General features: G+C 51.4%; 1 protein-coding gene across 4 annotated transcripts in view; it reads left to right on the top strand.

Moving 5' to 3' along the window:
- The window catches only part of MID2 (midline 2), a 51,630-nt gene that overhangs the window by 4,081 nt on the left and 29,104 nt on the right, over nucleotides 1-18,445 (top strand). For 3 of the 4 annotated variants that reach the window (XM_071757859.1, XM_071757858.1, XM_071757856.1), the window contains exon 2: nucleotides 9,984-10,705. In XM_071757859.1, the coding sequence (XP_071613960.1) occupies nucleotides 10,040-10,705 (666 nt within the window). In that variant the 5' untranslated portion in view covers nucleotides 9,984-10,039. Of the gene's footprint in view, nucleotides 1-3,046; nucleotides 3,149-9,983; nucleotides 10,706-18,445 lie in introns of all 4 variants that reach the window. The other variant, XM_071757857.1, reaches the window with a different exon arrangement.

Here is an 18,445-nt window from a genome sequence, read left to right as displayed (position 1 = left end):
CTCCTTGCAGCCAGGCTCAAGATGTTGTCCTTATAATGCCCCCCTCAGCCCTGGCAATGTCCCCCTCTCCCTCCCCTCATGGTGTTCATAGGAAACGTGGGCTGCCCCAGTGTCCCCCTGTGTCACACCAGTGACCACCATGAGGGCCCAGAGCCAGGGAGGGGACACAGCACAGTGGCAGATGCCACCAATTCCCCTGTCACCCAAGTGCAGGAGAAAAGCCTGGTATACTGGAGGCTGCTCCCTCCCCTGGGATGGTCTGGGCATGGTTTGGACTGTGCTGAACCAGAGGAGTGGAAACAACGTGTGGGACTTGGAGGGTGTTTCCTGATGAAAATCGTGTTTATTATTTAAATCTGTGCTGGCTGGGATGTGTCCAAGCAGAGGAGTGTGCTCGGTCGCCTGCTGCAAGCAACCTGGCATGATCCGCGGGGGCCTGCGCTTCCCTGGCTGGGTGTTGGCAGCTGGTTTGGTTTCCTTTTGGGCATTTCCCGTGGGATTTCTGCACTGGGGAAGGAAGAGGGCGCAGATAGGATCTGGTTTGGAGGCAATCCTCAGCCAGAGCACCCTGTGGGGGAGCAGGGATGCTTACTCTCACCTCTGCGGATTAAAAAGGATGCTGGATTTTTTTGCTCTCAAAATTTAAGAGTAGAAAGACTATATAGAACAGGGATTTGCTGTGCAGGTTTCTCCTTTTTTTTGGTCATTTTTGTGTTCATTGTTTTGTTGCTAGTTTTTTAGAGCTGTTGCACAGTTGGATGCTGCGAGCTCTTGGGTCTCAAAACTGTGCATTTTGTATCTCTGGACTGTATTGTGTTTGTATTGTCTGGACTCTACTTGAGAAGGAAAAGGAAAACACAGTAGCTTGTGAAAAGCCAACACGAGAATATGAGGAAGCATGCAATGTCAGTGAGAAACTGAGGGCAAATTCAAGCGATGCTTTTTGCAGACTGTGGAAGAAAACACTTAGCAGGTCTGTGTGCCAGCTCTGCACGTGAGCAGCTGGGTGGACGTCAGGAGTCCTGAGGCTTTGCCTGCTTTCCGTGACGTGGCTGAGGACCCTGAAATAAAAGGGACTCTGTGCCTCTGCAGAATATTATTACTGTTGTTTATAACTGGAATTCATGCCGAAGAGGGAAATGAATTGCTTGGTCTGTTTGTTTACTCCTCACTTTTCAGACACAAGAGCTAGACCACAGTGGGGTAATGGACTAGAAATTAAATTTCATTTTAATACACAAACCCAATTTTGAGTTGGCTGACCGAAGGGGAAAAAAAATAACCTTGGACAGCAGGCAGAGATCTTCCTGAAGCAGGATTCAAGCAGAATAAATGCGAGCTGGCTGAAGATGTGCATGGGAGAGAAGAGCCTCGTACCCGCACAGCCCTCTGAAACGCAGCCGTGCAGCATCCTTCAGCAGCAAGTCAGAGATGAGGTGGAATAAATTAGCTTCTGCTTTTTCAAAGAGGCACGAAGCAAGTTAAATGTGTTTCATGGACAATCATCAGAAGAAACCCTCTAAATCTGGCTGTGTAACTGGGCTGATTAAAATGAGGCAGGGAAAGGCCATCTGATGATGCTCAAGTACCCAGGCAGGGGGTGGGCTGAGGCAGGCGCTTGCTCAGCAGCTTCTCTTCATCGGTGGCCATAAGCAGATGCTTTGGGAGGGAGGGAAGGAAGGGGGCAAGCAAGGGTGGCAGGGGTTTTCCCTCCCCATGCAGGGGAGGTGGAGAGGTGCAGGAACTTCAGTCCCCTCCTGTAAATGTAAAACCCCCAGAGCCAGACCTGCTGTCTGTGCAAGGAAGCAGATGTGGATCCAGGCTTCAGAAATCCTGCATAGAGGGATTTATTCTGGTCATTCCTGCCCTTGAGATGGTAGCCATTGGGTGATTGCTGCCTTGCCACTGTAGCTTCAGGTGCAGTGTCTGCACCTCTTGCTTTTTGCATTCAGGAAGAATTTTCTTGTATCTCATGAAAGAGAACACGTCTTGTACAGTGAGATTGGTCAAACGCTGGCATACACTGCCCAGAGAGTCTGTGGAGTCCCTATCCATGGAGATATTCCAAACCCAATAGGTTGTGAGCCTGGGCAGACTGCCAGAAGAGAGAAAGCTCTTCCAGGCAGTTACAGGTGAGCTGAGCAAGGAAAGCATCCTCCATTAAGGAATAATTTCAATCCTTTAGCCCATAAAGACAGCAGTGGTACTGGAGGAGTTGTTCTGCATGGTTAGTCTGACTCTGCTGCCTGCTCAGCTCCCCCAGAACAGCTGGGGAATTCAGATGAGAAGCAAGACATGGATTTTCATTGCATGATGAATTGCTGTAAAAAAGTGTGGTGGTGCTGCTCCAGAAATGGGCTCTGGGTTCCAAAAGCGTCTGGTCAGTGGGAAAAGTGCCAAGGCAAACCTGAACTGGTTCCTTCTGTCTGCTTTGGTTGGTGGGATCCACCAGGTGCAGAGAAACACCCAGAAACTCTGAATGGCTGCAGAGATGTTGGCTCAGGCCACATAAAGGCATTTTGTTTATGTTAAGGCATCCGATCTGTTCTTAAAGCTGGCTCTGGGGAGCACTGGGGTTCCTCTGGCAGCACGTCCAGGAGCAGTCTGCACGTCAGCATCCTCCTGAACCCTGTCTGTGAACACAGTGGCCTCGGTGGGCAGTGCTCATGGTGCCCACAGCTCCTCTGCTGGACTCAGCTCTGGCACGATCTTCTCCTTGCTGCAAGCACTTCCCCCACTACCGGGCAGTTTGTACTGGGGCTGGAGCAGAGTGCAAGGCTCTGAAACTCTGCTCGTGAGATCCTGAACTTCAGCAGTGCTGAAGAAGGAGCCAAACCCAATTGCATTTGTTTAGCAAATTTGCCCTTATTTCTGCTGGCTTGCGCTTTGCATCATGGTTTATTTGCAGCATGCTGGGACCTGGCCTCAGCTCTCCCTGCCGATGCCTCTGTCTGCCTGCGTTGCTTTTTTCCCTCCCAGAAATGCAGAATTGTGCTCTGATTTCTTTTTGGGTTTTTTTTGGGTTTTTTTTTTTTTTGGCTTGGAGGTTTTCCCTGGCTGGTTATGGCTCCATCTCTTGCTCCCCAGTTCAGGAAGTACTTGTGTGCCTGCAGGAAGGAGGAACGGGCTGGGCTTTGTCTTGCAGGAGGTGGGTAGGTGCTGAGCTGCACAACTTGGGGCCTTTTCTATGAAGAGCAATCCTGGCTATAATCATCCCCTTGCTTGGTGTGTTCCTTCTCCTCCATGGCTGGTGGGTGGAAGGATGTCCTCTGGGACTTCTGCTGGCCCCACAGCCAAGTCTGCTGTTGCTTTCCTGGCCCCCCTGTTTCCACGTGACAGGTTTTCATTTTACTGGTGTGAAATATTCCAACCTTTTTTCATCCTTTTAATCTGAAATATTTTAGCAGCACTTCATCTCACCAATAACCATCAAGCAGCTCTGCTGCCCTGCTTGTCAGAGATGATGGGGGCTGGTCTGCAGGGGCCATTAGTGGCAGGGAGATGTGTGTCACCCATCGAGATGTTACAGGGCTGGTGTGTCCTCACATTGCAGGGTGACAATGTCCTTTGCCACCCCGGGGCTGCTGCAGCTGGTATCGCTGAGTGGGGAGGACGTGGGGCAAGGAGAAAAGAGCTCAGGCTGCTTCCTGCTGCCTAAAAAAGCTGCTCAATGCTCCAGTCCTTGGCTGAGAAAGATCGGGGGCATGCTGGGCTGAGTTGATCTAGATTTTTTTATTATTATTATTATTATTATTTTTAAACCCTGCCAATTATTATTATTATTTTAACTCCTGCCAATACTTTGTTAATCCTCTGGCCATGGGTGCGATCCCTGTGTGACCTGCAGGGTGCTGCTCTCCCCTCAGCATCCGCGGGGTTTGGGTGCATTTGTTATTCCTTGCCAGCCATGAGCTTTCTGTCCCTCTGCGGAGAAGCAGCCGGCTTCCCGCAGGGAATCTCGGCAGTCGGATGCTCTCGGAGGCATCTCTGCTTATAAAACCCCGTCTCCAGCGAACCTTTTGCAGAGCCTGTGATTATCGCAAATGCAAAATGCGGAGCATTTTCTTTCAGCTCATGAGGCAAACACTTGAGTGTTGTACAGTAGGTGAGGTCTGTGCTGTGCCTCTTGTGCTAAGAGCCATCTCCTGCCTCCCGCTGGCAGCCCGCTGGCAGGCAGGGAGCAGGAACTGCAGGAGGAAAGTACTTTTGTAGGTGCCTGCTTCAGCTCATGGATTGCATCTAAGGAGCAATGAGAGAGCTGGAGGGAGATGTGGAGTGGGGATGGAGCAGGGTGGCAGAGCCGTGATGGAGGCTCATCTTGGTGCAGGCTGTGGGATGGGGTGGGTGGTGTCCTGCAGTGGTGCAGCCTGGCTGTGTCCTGCTGATGCCTCCGGTTTGGGTCAGAAATCTGTAGGTTGAGCAGCGGGTGCTCAGGGCAGGGGGTGGCTGCTGGACTCCCCAGTTGGTGGGCCAAAGGCTCCCATCGTGGCAGTGAAGTGGTGGAAATACAATTACAAAATAATCTTAGGTGGAATACAGCCGAGGGAAAACTCAGCCAGTTGGATGAGTGCCTTTTTGTTTCCCCCCCCCTAAGATGAAGAGTAAAATTGCAGAAGTGATTGAAGGCTGCAGATGCCTCTCCAAAAGGATGCTAATGGTTGTGAGTCACCTAGGAAAGCAGAAGCATTTCATCTTAAGAGGCTTCAAATGACCTGTTTAATGTTCCCAAAACATCCAGGGAGCCCTGATGTCCCTCTGTCATTCTGCAGAGCTTGGAGGGGGACTGGGAGATCTGGCTCATGTACAGAGCAAGGAACAGAGTAGGAAAATTGTTCAGAAAATGGCCATGATTGGAAAGCAAGCCTTGGTTTGTCACTGTTTGAAGTGAAGAGGTGGCAACTGTCACAACAGAGGATCCCTGACCCCCTCTGGCTGCTGGTGGAGACAGGAGTGGGATCTGGAGCTGGGCTGCACCCTCGGAGCTGGAGCCTGCAGCGACATGAAGAAAGCTTGGGTGCTCTCCCCAGAGCTGTGCCCGGCCCGGCCCAGCATCACTGGCTGTGCCTGGCTGGAAGCGAAGCGGTGATTCCCTGGGTTGATCCCTCTGCTCTGGTGTCATGTTCCTCACCCTTTCAGATGGTTTGTGTCATTTAGCCGAATCCGCGGGCCAAGTTACACCAGTCTGGACGCCTGTTCCTGAACTGTGTGTGTGTGTGTGAAAGTACAAAATATCTGCTACCTGCATTGTTCTGCATTGGGGACTAATGCTAATTATTCCCTCATTGTCTTCAGTTCCTGCAGGAAGCCTTGTTTATCTTACCCGCTGCACCAGGAATGCAACCTCAAGGAGCCTGTGCAGATATATTTAAACTTGCACAGAGCAGCACAATAGCCTTTGAATTTCCCGACTCCTGGTCCTTTCGGAGTCCTGCTGTTCCGGCACGGCCCCGTTTCAGTTTCCTCCCTGCCCGGTGCTGCTCCTCAGTGTGGGTCGGGAGCAGGGCAGGGTGATGCCGGTGGCATCCCAGGGCTCTGGGGTACATTACCGGCTTCTCTGCCCGCAGCAGGTCTGGGGGGAGCTGGATGTCTCTGCAGCATCCATCTGGGGATGGATAAAAGCCGTGCCTCCCTCTTGAGCCCGAGAGAGTTGTTGCAGAGCCCCAGCTGCCTGCGCTGCTGCCTGGCAGCCCTGCCCTCCCCTCGTCCTTGCGGGGCCGGCGGCCTCTGGCTGCTGCTGGGGCCGGAGCTGCATTGCAGGCGGCGGTGAGGACGCGGGGAAGGAGGCAGAGCTGCGGGGTGCGCTGGGGAACGGGTTGGATCAAAAAGCTGCCGCCAAGTGTGGTCTGGCAGGGGCCAGCCGGGAGCAGGTCTTTTTTTTTTTTTCGGGAGCTGCTGGTGCTGCGGAGAGTGCTGTTGTGTCGCCTGCCTTACGGGGACATCAGGGTGGCTGGGGAGCGGATCACTGCGGGAGAGGTGTAGGATGGATGCAGAGAGGTGGCGAGAGCTGGGGCAGAGGAGGGAAGGAGGATTTGGTGGGAGGGAGGAGGGGGTGGCAGCCAGTGCCACCGGGTGCTGGACGTGCCAGTTGGGTGGCATCCAAGGTCCCCAGCTGCTTTTCTCGGTGCCCGGGCTGGAAGTAGTCCACTCAGAGCTGTGCTGGTCCTGAGAAGGTGGCATTGCTCCCATCATCGCTGCAGCCCTGCCCGTGTCCCAGGCTTCAGCACTGGGGCTGGAGCTGGAGCGCTCTGACTAGGGGCTGAGTCTGCGTATTGGTCCCTGAGGCTTGTGCAGAACTTATGTACTTGGTAATAATCCCGTTTTTAGGCTGGGAGGGGGAAAGCCAAGCACACTAGCTGTGCAAACGGCAATGCTGAGGTGCTGCAGGGGCACCCACCAGCAGCCAGGGCAGGGAGAGGTCACTGGAGCTCTGCCTCATCCTCGCAGCCTGATGGTAGAAGTTCAGGACAAAGAAGATGTTGTGATGAAGTGAAACCGTTTCATCCCATCAGTCGAGACAATGTAGGCAGCGATGAAGATGAAATTCCCCTGGGGAGTAAGGTACTGTGCGAAAGGAGGAATTAAAGAGCAACAAATCACCAGTGCCCAGTGGGCTCCAGCCAGCGCTTCTGAAGGAATTTAACAATGAAGCAGCTGAACTGCCAGCGAAAAGTAATCTCTCATTAAAGGCAACTGCTGCATGGAGTGCAGCCTCTTCTGCTCTGTCCTTAATTTAAAGAGGTACAAGAGGAACTGTGGGAATTACGGAGCAGCCAGCTTTATTTTAGCACCAAGCAAATTGGCTGAGAAAATAATTAAAGCTCTTGTGGAAATGCCTGCACTTGAGTGTGATAGATTAAGGACAGCAACACATGGCTTTTATATAGGAAATCCAGTTTACTCAGGTTTTTTTTAATCTTTTTTCAGTGTTGTGATAAGGTGATTGGGGAGAGCAGTTGGGAGAGGAATTATCTGGATTTTCAGAAAGCCTCGGACAAATTCGCTGAGTTATTAAGGAAACTGTTAAGGCAGGAGCTGTGGGAGGAAAAGGCCAAATTCTGTTTGATGTTTTCAGATTTACTGGGAGGGAAGAGCGGGCGAGGAGGCGGGTGCTGCAGCGACGGCCTGGCCGAGGGTTGCGCTTCACCCCCTGGGGCTTTGAGCTGGAATTTTGGTGTGAAATATGCACAGCAGCTCCACATATACCCTGTACCCAGGTTGCAAGTCAAGCATGGAAAAACGAGGTAGCACTTGGTTTAAATTGGCCAGAGGAGCCCGATCACCTCTCCACTCTCTCTCCATCACGTGTCTTCATTAGGTAGGAAGCTGTTGCTAATTGCAGGGTCTGGGCTGGTTTTCCTTGTGGGACCCCTGTTTGTGACAGATGAAGGGCCAGTCCCTGATGTTTGCAGGAGCCTCTGTCCCCTCACATCGGGGAGCCAGGGCATGTTGGAGAAGAGGGTTTTAGTTTTTCATTTTTCCTGAACAGCATTTCAATTTCAAGCTAATTTTCTCGAGCACACAGACAACTGCTGCCCAGATTTTATATCCTGCTGTCGTGAAGCCAATTAAGGAAAGGATTGCCATTTTTTTTTTTAATGCTAACGGGTGGAGCAACATAGCTTTTTTTAAGCCTCCTTGCCTCATTTTTGGAAGCGTCTGAGCAATTTGGCCTGAAGTTTTCTTGGGGGGAAAGCAAAAAAAAAAAAAAAAAAAAAAAGGAGCTATTTTGCCCCAGGAGCCAAGGGGAAACCACAACCAGAAAGGGCAGGGAGGAATTTGGGCTGGTTAAAGATGGTCAGAGTGATCCAGAAGAGTTTTGTGCTGGCTGACCACAGACTTGGGTGATGTACACCAGGGTGTCCCCTCCAAGGCATAGATGGGGTGATGTGAGCAACCTCTCCTCCTGTCTGTGGGGATGGTGTGTGTCACCCATGGTGCAGGGTCAGGTCCTAGGGATGCTGCTGGGATCTTCTCCCACATCTCACCTGCTGTGCAGGTGCCCACTGGACCAACTGGCACCTGCCTGAAGCCACTGGTCATGTCCCCAGGCATGCTGGGAGGAGGCTGGGTGCCTCCCTGGGTTAGGCAGTGGGAGAAATCCCACCCAGGATTTCCAGGGCAGAAGTGTTTGGTTTGATGTTCCTGCTTTGTTAAACCAGTGCTGCTTGTAGCCACAGCCCTGCCTGGCTCCTGGCAGCTTCCCTCTGAGGCCAGCTGACCCCTGGGCACAGGCGACACACGGGGCTGTTTGTAAACTGTGTTCATATTTTATACCACACATATTTAGGGAGTTAATGACTCAAAACAAAGCAGATTTTAATCTAATCAGCTATTCCTTGTGCCACGTCAATCCTGGACATCAAAGCAAACATCAAAGTGAGAGGCATAAAAGGGTTGGGAGGCAGCGCCAACTGCTTCACCCAGGTGCATCTCTAAGCCAGCGTCCCTGTCCCTGCCTCTGCTCCAGCCTGGGTTTTGAGGCTCCTCTCAGTTATTGCAGATCTAAAGGATGCTGCCCAACATGGAAAACAAAATTAACATAAGAACGGCCCTCAAAGCAAAAGGCTGCCCAAACTTCTTGCATCTTTCCACCTGGGATGGCAGAGACGCACGGTGTCCGCTTCCCAGCAGCCTTTCCTGGCCAGGAGCTGGGGAGCTTCTCACCCAGTCCTTATTTTTAAGTTCCTTTCTCCACATTGGTCAGACTCTGAAACAAATCCTGTTTATTCCCTTTGTTATTTTCCCTTTGTGTTTTGCTGGATGCAGACAACCTGCAGATGAATCAGGGAGGTGCCGATGCTCTGCTCCCCGTGGCGGGGTTGTTCATGGAGCTGGGGAGCTGCCTGTAGCTGGGATGGGGGTGACACCAGCAGCTCCATGGTCCCCCCCTGAGTCCCCTCTGGCTTGGGTCAGGGGCTGCTGCCGAGTGTGTGAGAGCTGCCGGGCAGGCGGCCAGGAGCGTTTCCTCCCCGCTGCGTTCCCAGGGCTGCCGTGGGCTCCCAGCCTTGAGAAAAGCGCTGGGGGCCACACAGAGGAAGCTGGTGGGAGCCTTTGCACTCCTCAGCTCTTTTGGTTGCAGCTGCTTTTCACTGTCTCTCTTGGGGGTGGGTAAAAAAAAAATAAATATATATCTATATATATATGTGTGTGTGTGTGAGTGTGTGCAGGGCTGCATTTTGGCGAGCCTGGATAAGGTTGCTGCAGTACTAACATATCCAAATATCCAGCTGCTTAATTTTCTAAGCCCCTTGCATGGGTGCAAGGAATGGGTGCAAGCTCACTGTTTCTTCCAGGCATGTATGGGTCCTATTTTGGGCCGTTAGGCAGAGGTGGTGGGATCTAAAAATACAAATGTGTTTGCCTCCAGCTGGAGTCTGGAGTCAGTTTGGGCATCCCTGGTTGTTGTGGAGTACAGCAGAGGAAAGCCCAGAGAGGGAAGTTTGCTGATGCTAATTCTGCTGCTCTTCCTTTCCCACCCTGCTCCTGATGGCTGCGAGCGACCAAGCAGGAGGATGGTATGTGGGAGCTCCTGACCCATTTTGCTAGAGTTTCCAGGACATGATTCACCTTTTCCCTTTCACCAGAGGAGACAGGGCTAGCTGCTATAGGGGCTATTTAGAGGTTTATCTGCTATGCCACACAGCCTGTGTGCATGGGAAGCCAACATGACTCCCTGGTCCTGTCTTGGTCAGCGTGCACTAAAAGAAACACAAAATCATGTGGTTTCTCCTGTTTTTTGTCTCCAGCCATGCTGCCCAAGTCCTCTTCCCTGTCTGGGATGGAGGGAGATGGAGAGGAACTTGCTGCTGCCCCTTTTCCTTTCCTCCTCTCCTGTCCTATGGCATCTGTGGTGTCAGCTGTGGTGGGACCCTTCAGCCCCAGGGGCTGGGGTGGTGTCCCTGGCTGCCCCAGCGCCTGTTCCTGCTGGAGAGGAACAGTCCAGGAGAGCCGCTCTCTCACTTCTCTGCTCTCCTCTCCCCCAGGTACCAGACCACCGTCCCTGGTTTTTGATGCTGACTCAGGATCGTTTTAACTAAAGATGGAAACACTGGAGTCAGAATTGACCTGCCCAATCTGCCTGGAGTTGTTTGAAGACCCTCTCCTGCTGCCCTGCGCCCACAGCCTCTGCTTCAGCTGCGCCCACCGCATCCTGGTGTCCGGCTGCTCCTCCGGGGAGTCCATCGAGCCCATCACCGCCTTCCAGTGCCCCACCTGCCGCTATGTCATCTCCCTCAACCACCGGGGCCTGGAGGGCCTCAAGCGCAATGTGACCCTGCAGAACATCATCGACCGCTTCCAGAAAGCGTCCCTCAGCGGCCCCAACTCCCCCAGCGAGAGCCGCCGCCAGAGGACCTTCCGCAACAGCCCTACCATGTCTGTGGCCGGTGAGAGGATCGCCTGCCAGTTCTGTGAGCAGGACCCCCCCCGGGACGCCGTCAAGACCTGCATTACCTGTGAGGTCTCCTACTGCGACCGCTGCCTGCGGGCCACCCACCCCAACAAGAAGCCCTTCACCAGCCATCGCCTGGTGGAGCCCGTGCCCGACGCCCACTTCCGAGGCCTCACCTGCCTGGAGCACGAGAACGAGAAGGTGAACATGTACTGTGTGGCTGACGACCAGCTCATCTGTGCCTTATGTAAACTGGTGGGACGCCACCGGGACCACCAAGTGGCGTCCCTCAGCGACCGGTTCGAGAAGCTGAAGGTAAGAACCCGGCGTGGTCACGGTGAGCCCGTGGGCCAGGTCGGTGGTCAGGGCTCGTGTTGGCTGGGGAGTGGTTACCCAGCTGGTCCCAGGTGCCCCGAGTGGCACCTCTTATCTGAGCCAAACCAGTCCAGAAGGGACGTGTGATGGAGCTCCCCGGGACACCCATACCAGGAGGCTGAGCTGGGTCTCTCTTGCACAATTAGAGCACTGCTGGTTATTTTTCTCCTGCTCCTGGTGTGTGTCCCAGGCTCTCTGGGAGGTGGTAGATGATGGGTGGGTTGAAAACAGCCTTCTGGAGAAAGACCTGGGGGTGCTGGTGGATGAAAAGCTGACAATATGGGCCCAGAAAGTGAACTGTATCCTGCACAACCCACAGCCTGGCCAGCAGGTTGAGGGAGGGGACTTGACCCTCCTGCTCTGCTCTGGTGGGAACCCCTGGAGCAACGCATCCAGCTTGGGGGTCCCCAGAACAAGGAGGACACAGAGCTGCTGGAGCAGGTCCAGAGGAGGCCACAGAGATGGTCCAAGGGCTGGAACCCCTCTGCTCAAAGAAAGGCTGAGAGAGTCGGTGTTCAGCCTGGAGAAGTGAAGGCTTTGGGAACACTTCAGTGTATCCTTTCAGTATATATTCCCCTGTAGTGGGAAGCCCCTTCCCTCTGACCACCTGTGTTTTCCTTTCTGAGTTCCCTCCAACTGAAGCAGCAGAAATGGGCAATTGCTCTCCAGCCCTTCCCTTGTAGCACACATTGATCTGAACTGAATTACTGCTCTTGAGGTAGGAGAGAGCAAACTTCCCCAGGCTCCCTCCAGAGCACTTCCAGACTAGATTTTTATGCAGGGGCTGTGGTTGTACTGAATGTTTTGTGAACCCTTATGGATGATGTTTGACCTGTATAAAGTTAGAAATCCCTCTCCTGTTGCCTGTGCATCCCACATGAGTCTGCAAAATGGTTTTAATTCTTTTCTTTCAATATTAAAAAAAAAAAAAATATAGCTGGTCCTGTCAGAGGTCAGGCTGGTTAAGGCTTTAACTGTGGCAGCAGTCATATTCCCATTATAGCCCTTCTCATGTGTTTCCAGCAGCTTCTTCCTTGCTCCTTTTTCCTTCATGTTCTGGGCTCGTTCTGACCCAAAAGTGCTTTTCTTGGTTCTTTGTCTTGTTAACATTTTTTAACAAAATCAATTTGTCGACTCTTGTGTTTTTGAGGGCAGCAGAAATACTTCTCTCACTCTAGCAAAAACACAGAAGATTAAGTTTTTTCTTCTCATGAGCAGGCCAGATTATCTTTTTCCTTTTTTTTTTTTTTTTTTAAACAAACTGATGCCTATAAATAAATCTTTCTAGATGGGCTGGTTTCCCACCTGCCCTTCTCCAAAAATCTCCCTAACCTTGGTGTAAGTTCCCAAGAGGTGTGACTTAGACATCTGCAGCAGCAGGAGGAACGTGCTATAGGATGTCCTGAACTTACTGCCCTGCTGTGTACCTGACCTGTGCCCTTGAAGCCTCTGGGGTTGTTGGTGGCTGATGTTTTTCTCCAGACCTTGATGTCCTGTCTCGTCTTTGCCTCACCTAAGCTTCCCCTGGTGTGTGGAGCAGTGCCAGCAGCCCAGTCCCTAGTCCAGGACATTCTTTTTCCATGAGGAAATGTCTCAATTAGCAAATTGGAAACCTCAGAAAGAGATGACCGTGTATGTTTGCATGCAATAAACCCAGGGAAGAGAAATCAAAAGCCTTTTAATATTTTCCCCCTAACCTGGTCCATGTCAGCTCTCAGGCAGAGTCATCTGAAGACAAAAACTGCTTCTTCAGCCAGCCAGTTTTTGCAGGTAGCCAGAACACCAATTCTTGTGTTTTTGGTTTTTTTTTCATGTTCTTTTAAATATCAGTCTGAAGTGGTTTGGGACCAGGAGGGAAGTTCTCCTCTGTAGAAACATCCCCTCTGTGCTGTTCGTCCACTGCAGGAGCTGCAGCTGGTTCTGGAGGGGACTTGGGGGACCTCAGTTAGGGGTCTGTCACCCCTGCCCCTTGGCTCTGCATCAACCAGGCTTTTTTTGGATGGCATTTTTCCTGATGCTCCACCGCAAGAATCGCCTGGGATCCATGCCCAGCTTTGCCAGCAGAGTCAATATTTGCATTAGTATTTTGTGTTGTCTTCCATGTATGGCCTCAGTCTATAGTTCTGACCCCACTGCTCCCTCTGGCACTGCTTGAAATCCTTGCCAGTGTCTGAAATACTTGAAATCATCAAAACCATGCTGGGATGGGAGTGCTGGTGTGATGCTGCTGGCCAGGACCTGTGGAGTTGCCTGCTGCTGCCCCCCAGCCTGCCCCCCACCCCCCGGGGAGCTCTGCCCCTCCTCTCCCTCGTTAAATGGTTAATCAGGGGTTATCTGCAGCCAGCCTGGTCTTCAAGAGCTGCTCAACACTTGGATGTCAAGCAGTTGCTCTCAATCTTCAGCTTTGATCCTGCAGCTACAGTGAGCTGGAAACACCTTTCAAATTGGCTTTTTTGATGGAAAATCAGGTTTTGAACCAAGTAATTTCATTTTGTCAAAAGGGCTGTGCTTTCCACAAAAATCTCTGCTGGGAGGATTCTTTTTTTTCCCTTGTCAGAAGAGCAGCATGCCTGAAAACCATCCCGGTGTGCCCAGACCCTGAACTCATCCCATGCCTGCAGTGATCCATCCATACCTCAGCATACACCTCGAGGTGTTTTAGGACCCATCTTCAACACTTGTGCTGCATTTTATGGCTTTTCATTTTGTGCATCTTCAGCTCCACTTGTTTGTGTTACGAAGCAGCTGGTGGGTGCCAGCAGTTTTCCTGAGCTGCAGTAAATCCAAGCCAGGAATATCACTGAGGTTTTGCACCTGTTCTTAGGATGCACTGGGAGGGTTTTCCCAGCTCCCCTCTCCTTGGCATGGCTTTGGTGCTTGTGTTTCCCCTCTGCATGGGCAGGAGGGGTTGGGATGCTGAGCAGGGTCGGGCAGGGCAGCCCAGCAGCTCGCCTTGCTGGCTGAAAATCAACATTAAAGATCAAATTAAAAGTGTGTGTAGATTACGAGCAAAACTAATGGCTTGACCTAGATAAAGCAAGAACCCAAGACAGCAGTGCATTATCTGCCGAGTGAAATCTTGGCCAATTATAAATTCAGATTGCTCTAAACTTGAAATTATGATCCCTCTGTGGATGCTGCCAGGGCTGGGCACCAGGTCACACTGGGACTCCTGCAAGGGAGAGGTGGCAGCAAGGAAGGCTTTGGCTGGGGAGCTCTTCCCGACTCCTCCTGTCCAAGATTTGCAGTGGAAGGAGAATTCAGAGCCAGGATTTTGTTTTAATTATTTGCTGCTGTCCTTTGCTTCTCTGCTCAGTTCCTTTTGCCAGAACCAGGCAAGGGCCATCTCAGAGGAAACCTTTCCTTCTGTTGGTTGACAGGCTGGGGGTTCAATTAAAAAAAAAAAATAGGTGTCTTGTTACACTTTTATATCTTCTTTTTGCTAAAGGCATGTGGAAAGCCTGTTGTCTGCGATGCTGCAGAGGTGCGTGGCCTCCAGAGGGTTTGTTTGAATCATAGAATCATAGAATTGGCTGGGTTGGAAGGGACCTCAGAGATCATCAAGTCCAACCCTTGACCCACTGCTGCGGTTGCTAGACCATGGCACTAAGTGCCACATCCAGGCTCTTTTTAAATATCTACAGGGACGGAGAGTCCACCACTTCCCTGGGCAGCCCATTCCAGTGTCTGATCACCCTCTCCATAAAGAAATTCTTTCTCATGTCCAACCTAAACCTCCCCTGGCACAACTTGAGACCTCTTGTGCCCTCTTGTCTTGTTGAAAGTCGTCTGGGAAAAGAGCCCAACCCCCCCCTGGCTCCAGCCTCCTTTCAGGGAGTTGTAGAGAGTGATGAGGTCTCCCCTGAGCTGCCTCTTCTTCAGTCTGAACAGCCCCAGCTCCCTCAGCCTCTCTTCATAAGGTCTGTGCTCGAGTCCTTTCACCAGCCTGGTTGCCCTCCTTTGGACCTGCTCCAGCACCTCAATCTCCTTCCTGAGCTGAGGGGCCCAGAACTGGACACAGGACTCAAGCTGTGGCCTCCCCAGGGCTGAGCACAGGGGCAGAATCCCTTCCCTGGACCTGCTGGCCACGCTGTTCCTGAGCCAGCCCAGGATGCCATGGGCCTTCTTGGCCACCTGGGCACACTGCTGGCTCCTCTTCAGCTTCCTGGCAATCCAGACTCCCAGGTCCCTTTCTGCCACTCTGTCCCCAGCCTGGAGCTCCCCATGGGGTTGTTGTGGCCAAAGTGCAGGACCCAGCACTTGGCCTTCTTGAACCTCATCCCATTGGAATCAGCCCAACTCTCCAGTCTGTCCAGGTCCCTCTGCAGAGCCCTCCTGCCTTCCAGCTGATCCACACTCTCCCCCAGCTTAGTGTTGTCTGCGAATTTGCTGATGGTGGACTCAATCCCCTCATCTAAATCATCAATGAAGATATTAAACAGAACCGGGCCCAACACTGATCCCTGGGGGACACCACGGCCGCCATTTTGATGCAGCCCTGTTCAGCACCACTCTCTGGGCCCGGCCCTCCAGCCAGTTCCTAACCCAGCACAGATGCCCCTGTCCAAGCTGTGGCCTGACAGCTTTCTCAGGAGAATGCTGAGTGGGACCTGGGATTGAAAAAACCCCAGAACCCCTCCATGTGCTAGACACAGTGTGTGCAGGAAGCTGGTGGCTATTCCAAGGCTCTTAAGAGAGTGGTGAGGTAGAAAAATGTGGAAAATCCTTCCTTTACACTGCAACATAGAACTTACTCGCCTGGGGAGCTGGGAGTTGTGAACATGTTCTCACTTGTGCCGTGTGAGTCACTGAGATTGCTGCTTAATTTATAATTTACTGTACTGCCATGGGGCTAAACTGTATTTATATATATATATATATATATATATATATATATATATATATATATATATATTTCCCACACACAAGGAAGAGTGAGCTGAGAACAAGGGTTATGGTTGTGAGCACTGTGACTCCTACACACAGCACCAAGGGCTTTGGATGGGAGAAGGGCTGCCAGGAGCACCAGACAGCCTCTTCCATGGGCTGGCTTTGGGCATGGCAGCAGCAAAGAGTTGCTTTCAAAAACATAAAGAATAACATGAAAGTCCCTGAACCTTTTGGCATCAACAAGTTGAGCCCACTTGGGCTTTCCAGGTTGGGAAGGTATTGGTATATTCTGCAGCTTCTGTGTGACACTGCTGGGTACCCAGCTGGAGGATGCTTTGCTGATGATGTCATTTTGTCATTTCTCTGTAAAGAAACAGGGCTCAAAACCTGGCATTTCTACCCCTGTGCTGCATTCACTGGGAGTGAACCAGGGAGGAAATTATGTCCAAGTTACTGAAGGGGGACAGGGAATTTTTTTGGCAGAAGTTGTTGCGCCAGTAAATTAGAAATGAAAAATTTATGAGCATGTCAGATTGAACAAGTGCAGCAGCTCCAGATCGTTAGGTATTAAATTGTTGCTTAACTTTATACCTTACAGTGATTGACTCTTACACAGTGATTGCTTGGGTAGGAATAATTTGTGTGGAGGTGCTGCTCGTGCCTCCTGCCTGTGCTGCCTGTGCTGGGCAGGCTGTGGAGGGAAATGCAGGTACAGAAATTCCTGCCCAAAAGGGCTTGTGGAGAAGCTGGGGTGCATTGCAAAGGAAGGGATGTTCTCCCTGCAGCCAGAACCTGTGGCTGATGACCCTTCATAAATGTCTTCTTGCTTGTGTCATAGACCTTGGGGCTTGAAGACCGCCAAGAAAACTAATGAGCAGCAGAAGGAAGTCTCTGGCTCTGAGTTCCTTGGAGACGGATCTGTCCCTGGCCTGAGGGAGGAGAGAGATGTGAAAATGAGCAGGAAAATGTTAGCAGCATGGGTGCCTGGGTCATTGGGCAGGGGTCTGGCAGCCTTGGCTCAGGGTTGAGTTGGAAAGATGGTTGTGCCAATGGATTTTATGCCTAATGCTGTTCTGCATGACTCCATCAGGTGGTGGTTGCTCTGGTCCTGAAGTAATGTATTCAAACACTGCAAAAAAAATGGTCTTAAACATCTGCAAAGTCCATCTGAGGCTTTTACTGGACTCCTCCTCAGCTGGTGTGGTGTCCATCAACAGGCTCATGCAAGAGGTTCAGCAGTTGAGCTTTCAGTGCTATTTCTGGAGGAGGGGAATAATCTCTGAGATCTAATACATGATACTGCTTTCCAGCATAAACAAATCTATGCCAGTTCTTAAGCCATGGCCCCATAGTTTTCCAAGCCAATTTGTTCCCATCAAACCTGATTTTTGTTCTACTCATCCCTTGTCATGTGATTTATCCCCCCTACCCCTTAACAGACTTGTTAACAATACAGATATTTTTATGTTATAGTTTTCTTTATGGCATCTCTCTGGATGTCTCAAATATGTATTAACTTTTGCAGTTCCATTTTGTCCTCATTCTTCTCTCCACATGCTCCTGCTGTTTCTCTGCAACACAAACTCTTTCAGGGAGAACTTACTCCCTTGTATATGGTTTCTTTCCCAGAACAGGTACTTTTGTTTCCCAAAACAACTGCAAGTTGTTGTTTTTTCAAGGCTTCTGTTTGGTGATTTTTTTTTTTTTTTTTTCAGGGTGTGAGATGAACTTCAGCTCTTTCAGTTCTGAGTGAATAGGGTTTGTTGTTTGGTTTTTTTTTTATAATAAAAAAATAGTAAAAAGAATTAGTGCAATTCCATGAGGTCTGCAGTGGTGGAGGATCCCCTGCCTTGGAGGTGATGCTACACCAGACCCCAGGCAGCTCTTCTTGGGGTGCTTGGGTCCGTTTTCCCCTTCTTGCTCCCTTTTCTTGGGTTCCTGTAAGATGGTTTTGCTCGCAGACCTGACCCTTGCCCCAGGGCAGGATGCTATTCCAGACTGTTTATTCCCAGCTATTCTGCTCCTGCTTCCAGCAAGCACATGCTACCTCTGCTACTTTATTTTTTTTCATCCTTATTTTTCTGAGCTTTTACTCCGGATTTTCCTTTTTGCTTTATTAACCCAATCCCTCAGAGCTTGCTCGGTGTGTCCTGCCCGTGGCTCCTCCCGCAGCCCCGTGCTCCAGCTCCTGCCCCACCAGGGGTGCCTACCCAGCAGTTTTTAGAGCTTTGTTTTCACCCCCTGAGGCCAGGGTTTTCACCCCTGCTGGATGTCACCGCAGCCCTCCTGGAGCATCCTTTCCCCAGGGCTGCCCCTCCATCCCCGTCCCCGTCCCCGTCCCCGTCCCCTTCCTCATCCTCATCCTCATCCTCATCCTCATCCTCATCCTCATCCTCATCCTCATCCTCATCCTCATCCCCATCCCCATCCCTCCGCTCTGCCGGAGCAGCCGCCGGCTTTGCCGGGAGATTGATATTCCTGCCCCGAGCCGCTCTTGTTTAATATTCAGGATCTATTGCCTTGTGTGCGCAATGAATATTCAGGAGGGGCAATTAGCATAGCTCGGTTAATTACGCTCCCTGCGCAGCCGGGGAGGCTCTCGCCAGGCCCGTGCTCAGCTATTCCCGGCGCGTACTCGGGTTCGGAAACGTGTCCCGGCAACGCTCCGGATCTCGGAGCAATTTGGATCAGTGGTTGCGTGCAGCGGGCGAGCGTCACATGAATTTCTTAGCAGGCTCGAAGTCATGCTCTGAGATGCTGAATATTGCTATTATTATCCCATTAGACCCT

The sequence above is a fragment of the Heliangelus exortis genome, chromosome 14 (assembly GCF_036169615.1).
Source record: "Heliangelus exortis chromosome 14, bHelExo1.hap1, whole genome shotgun sequence".
NCBI classification, from domain to species: Eukaryota; Metazoa; Chordata; class Aves; order Apodiformes; family Trochilidae; genus Heliangelus; species Heliangelus exortis.
The sequence above is the reverse complement of the archived record's forward strand: the minus strand, read 5'-3'. Positions and strand labels throughout refer to the sequence as shown.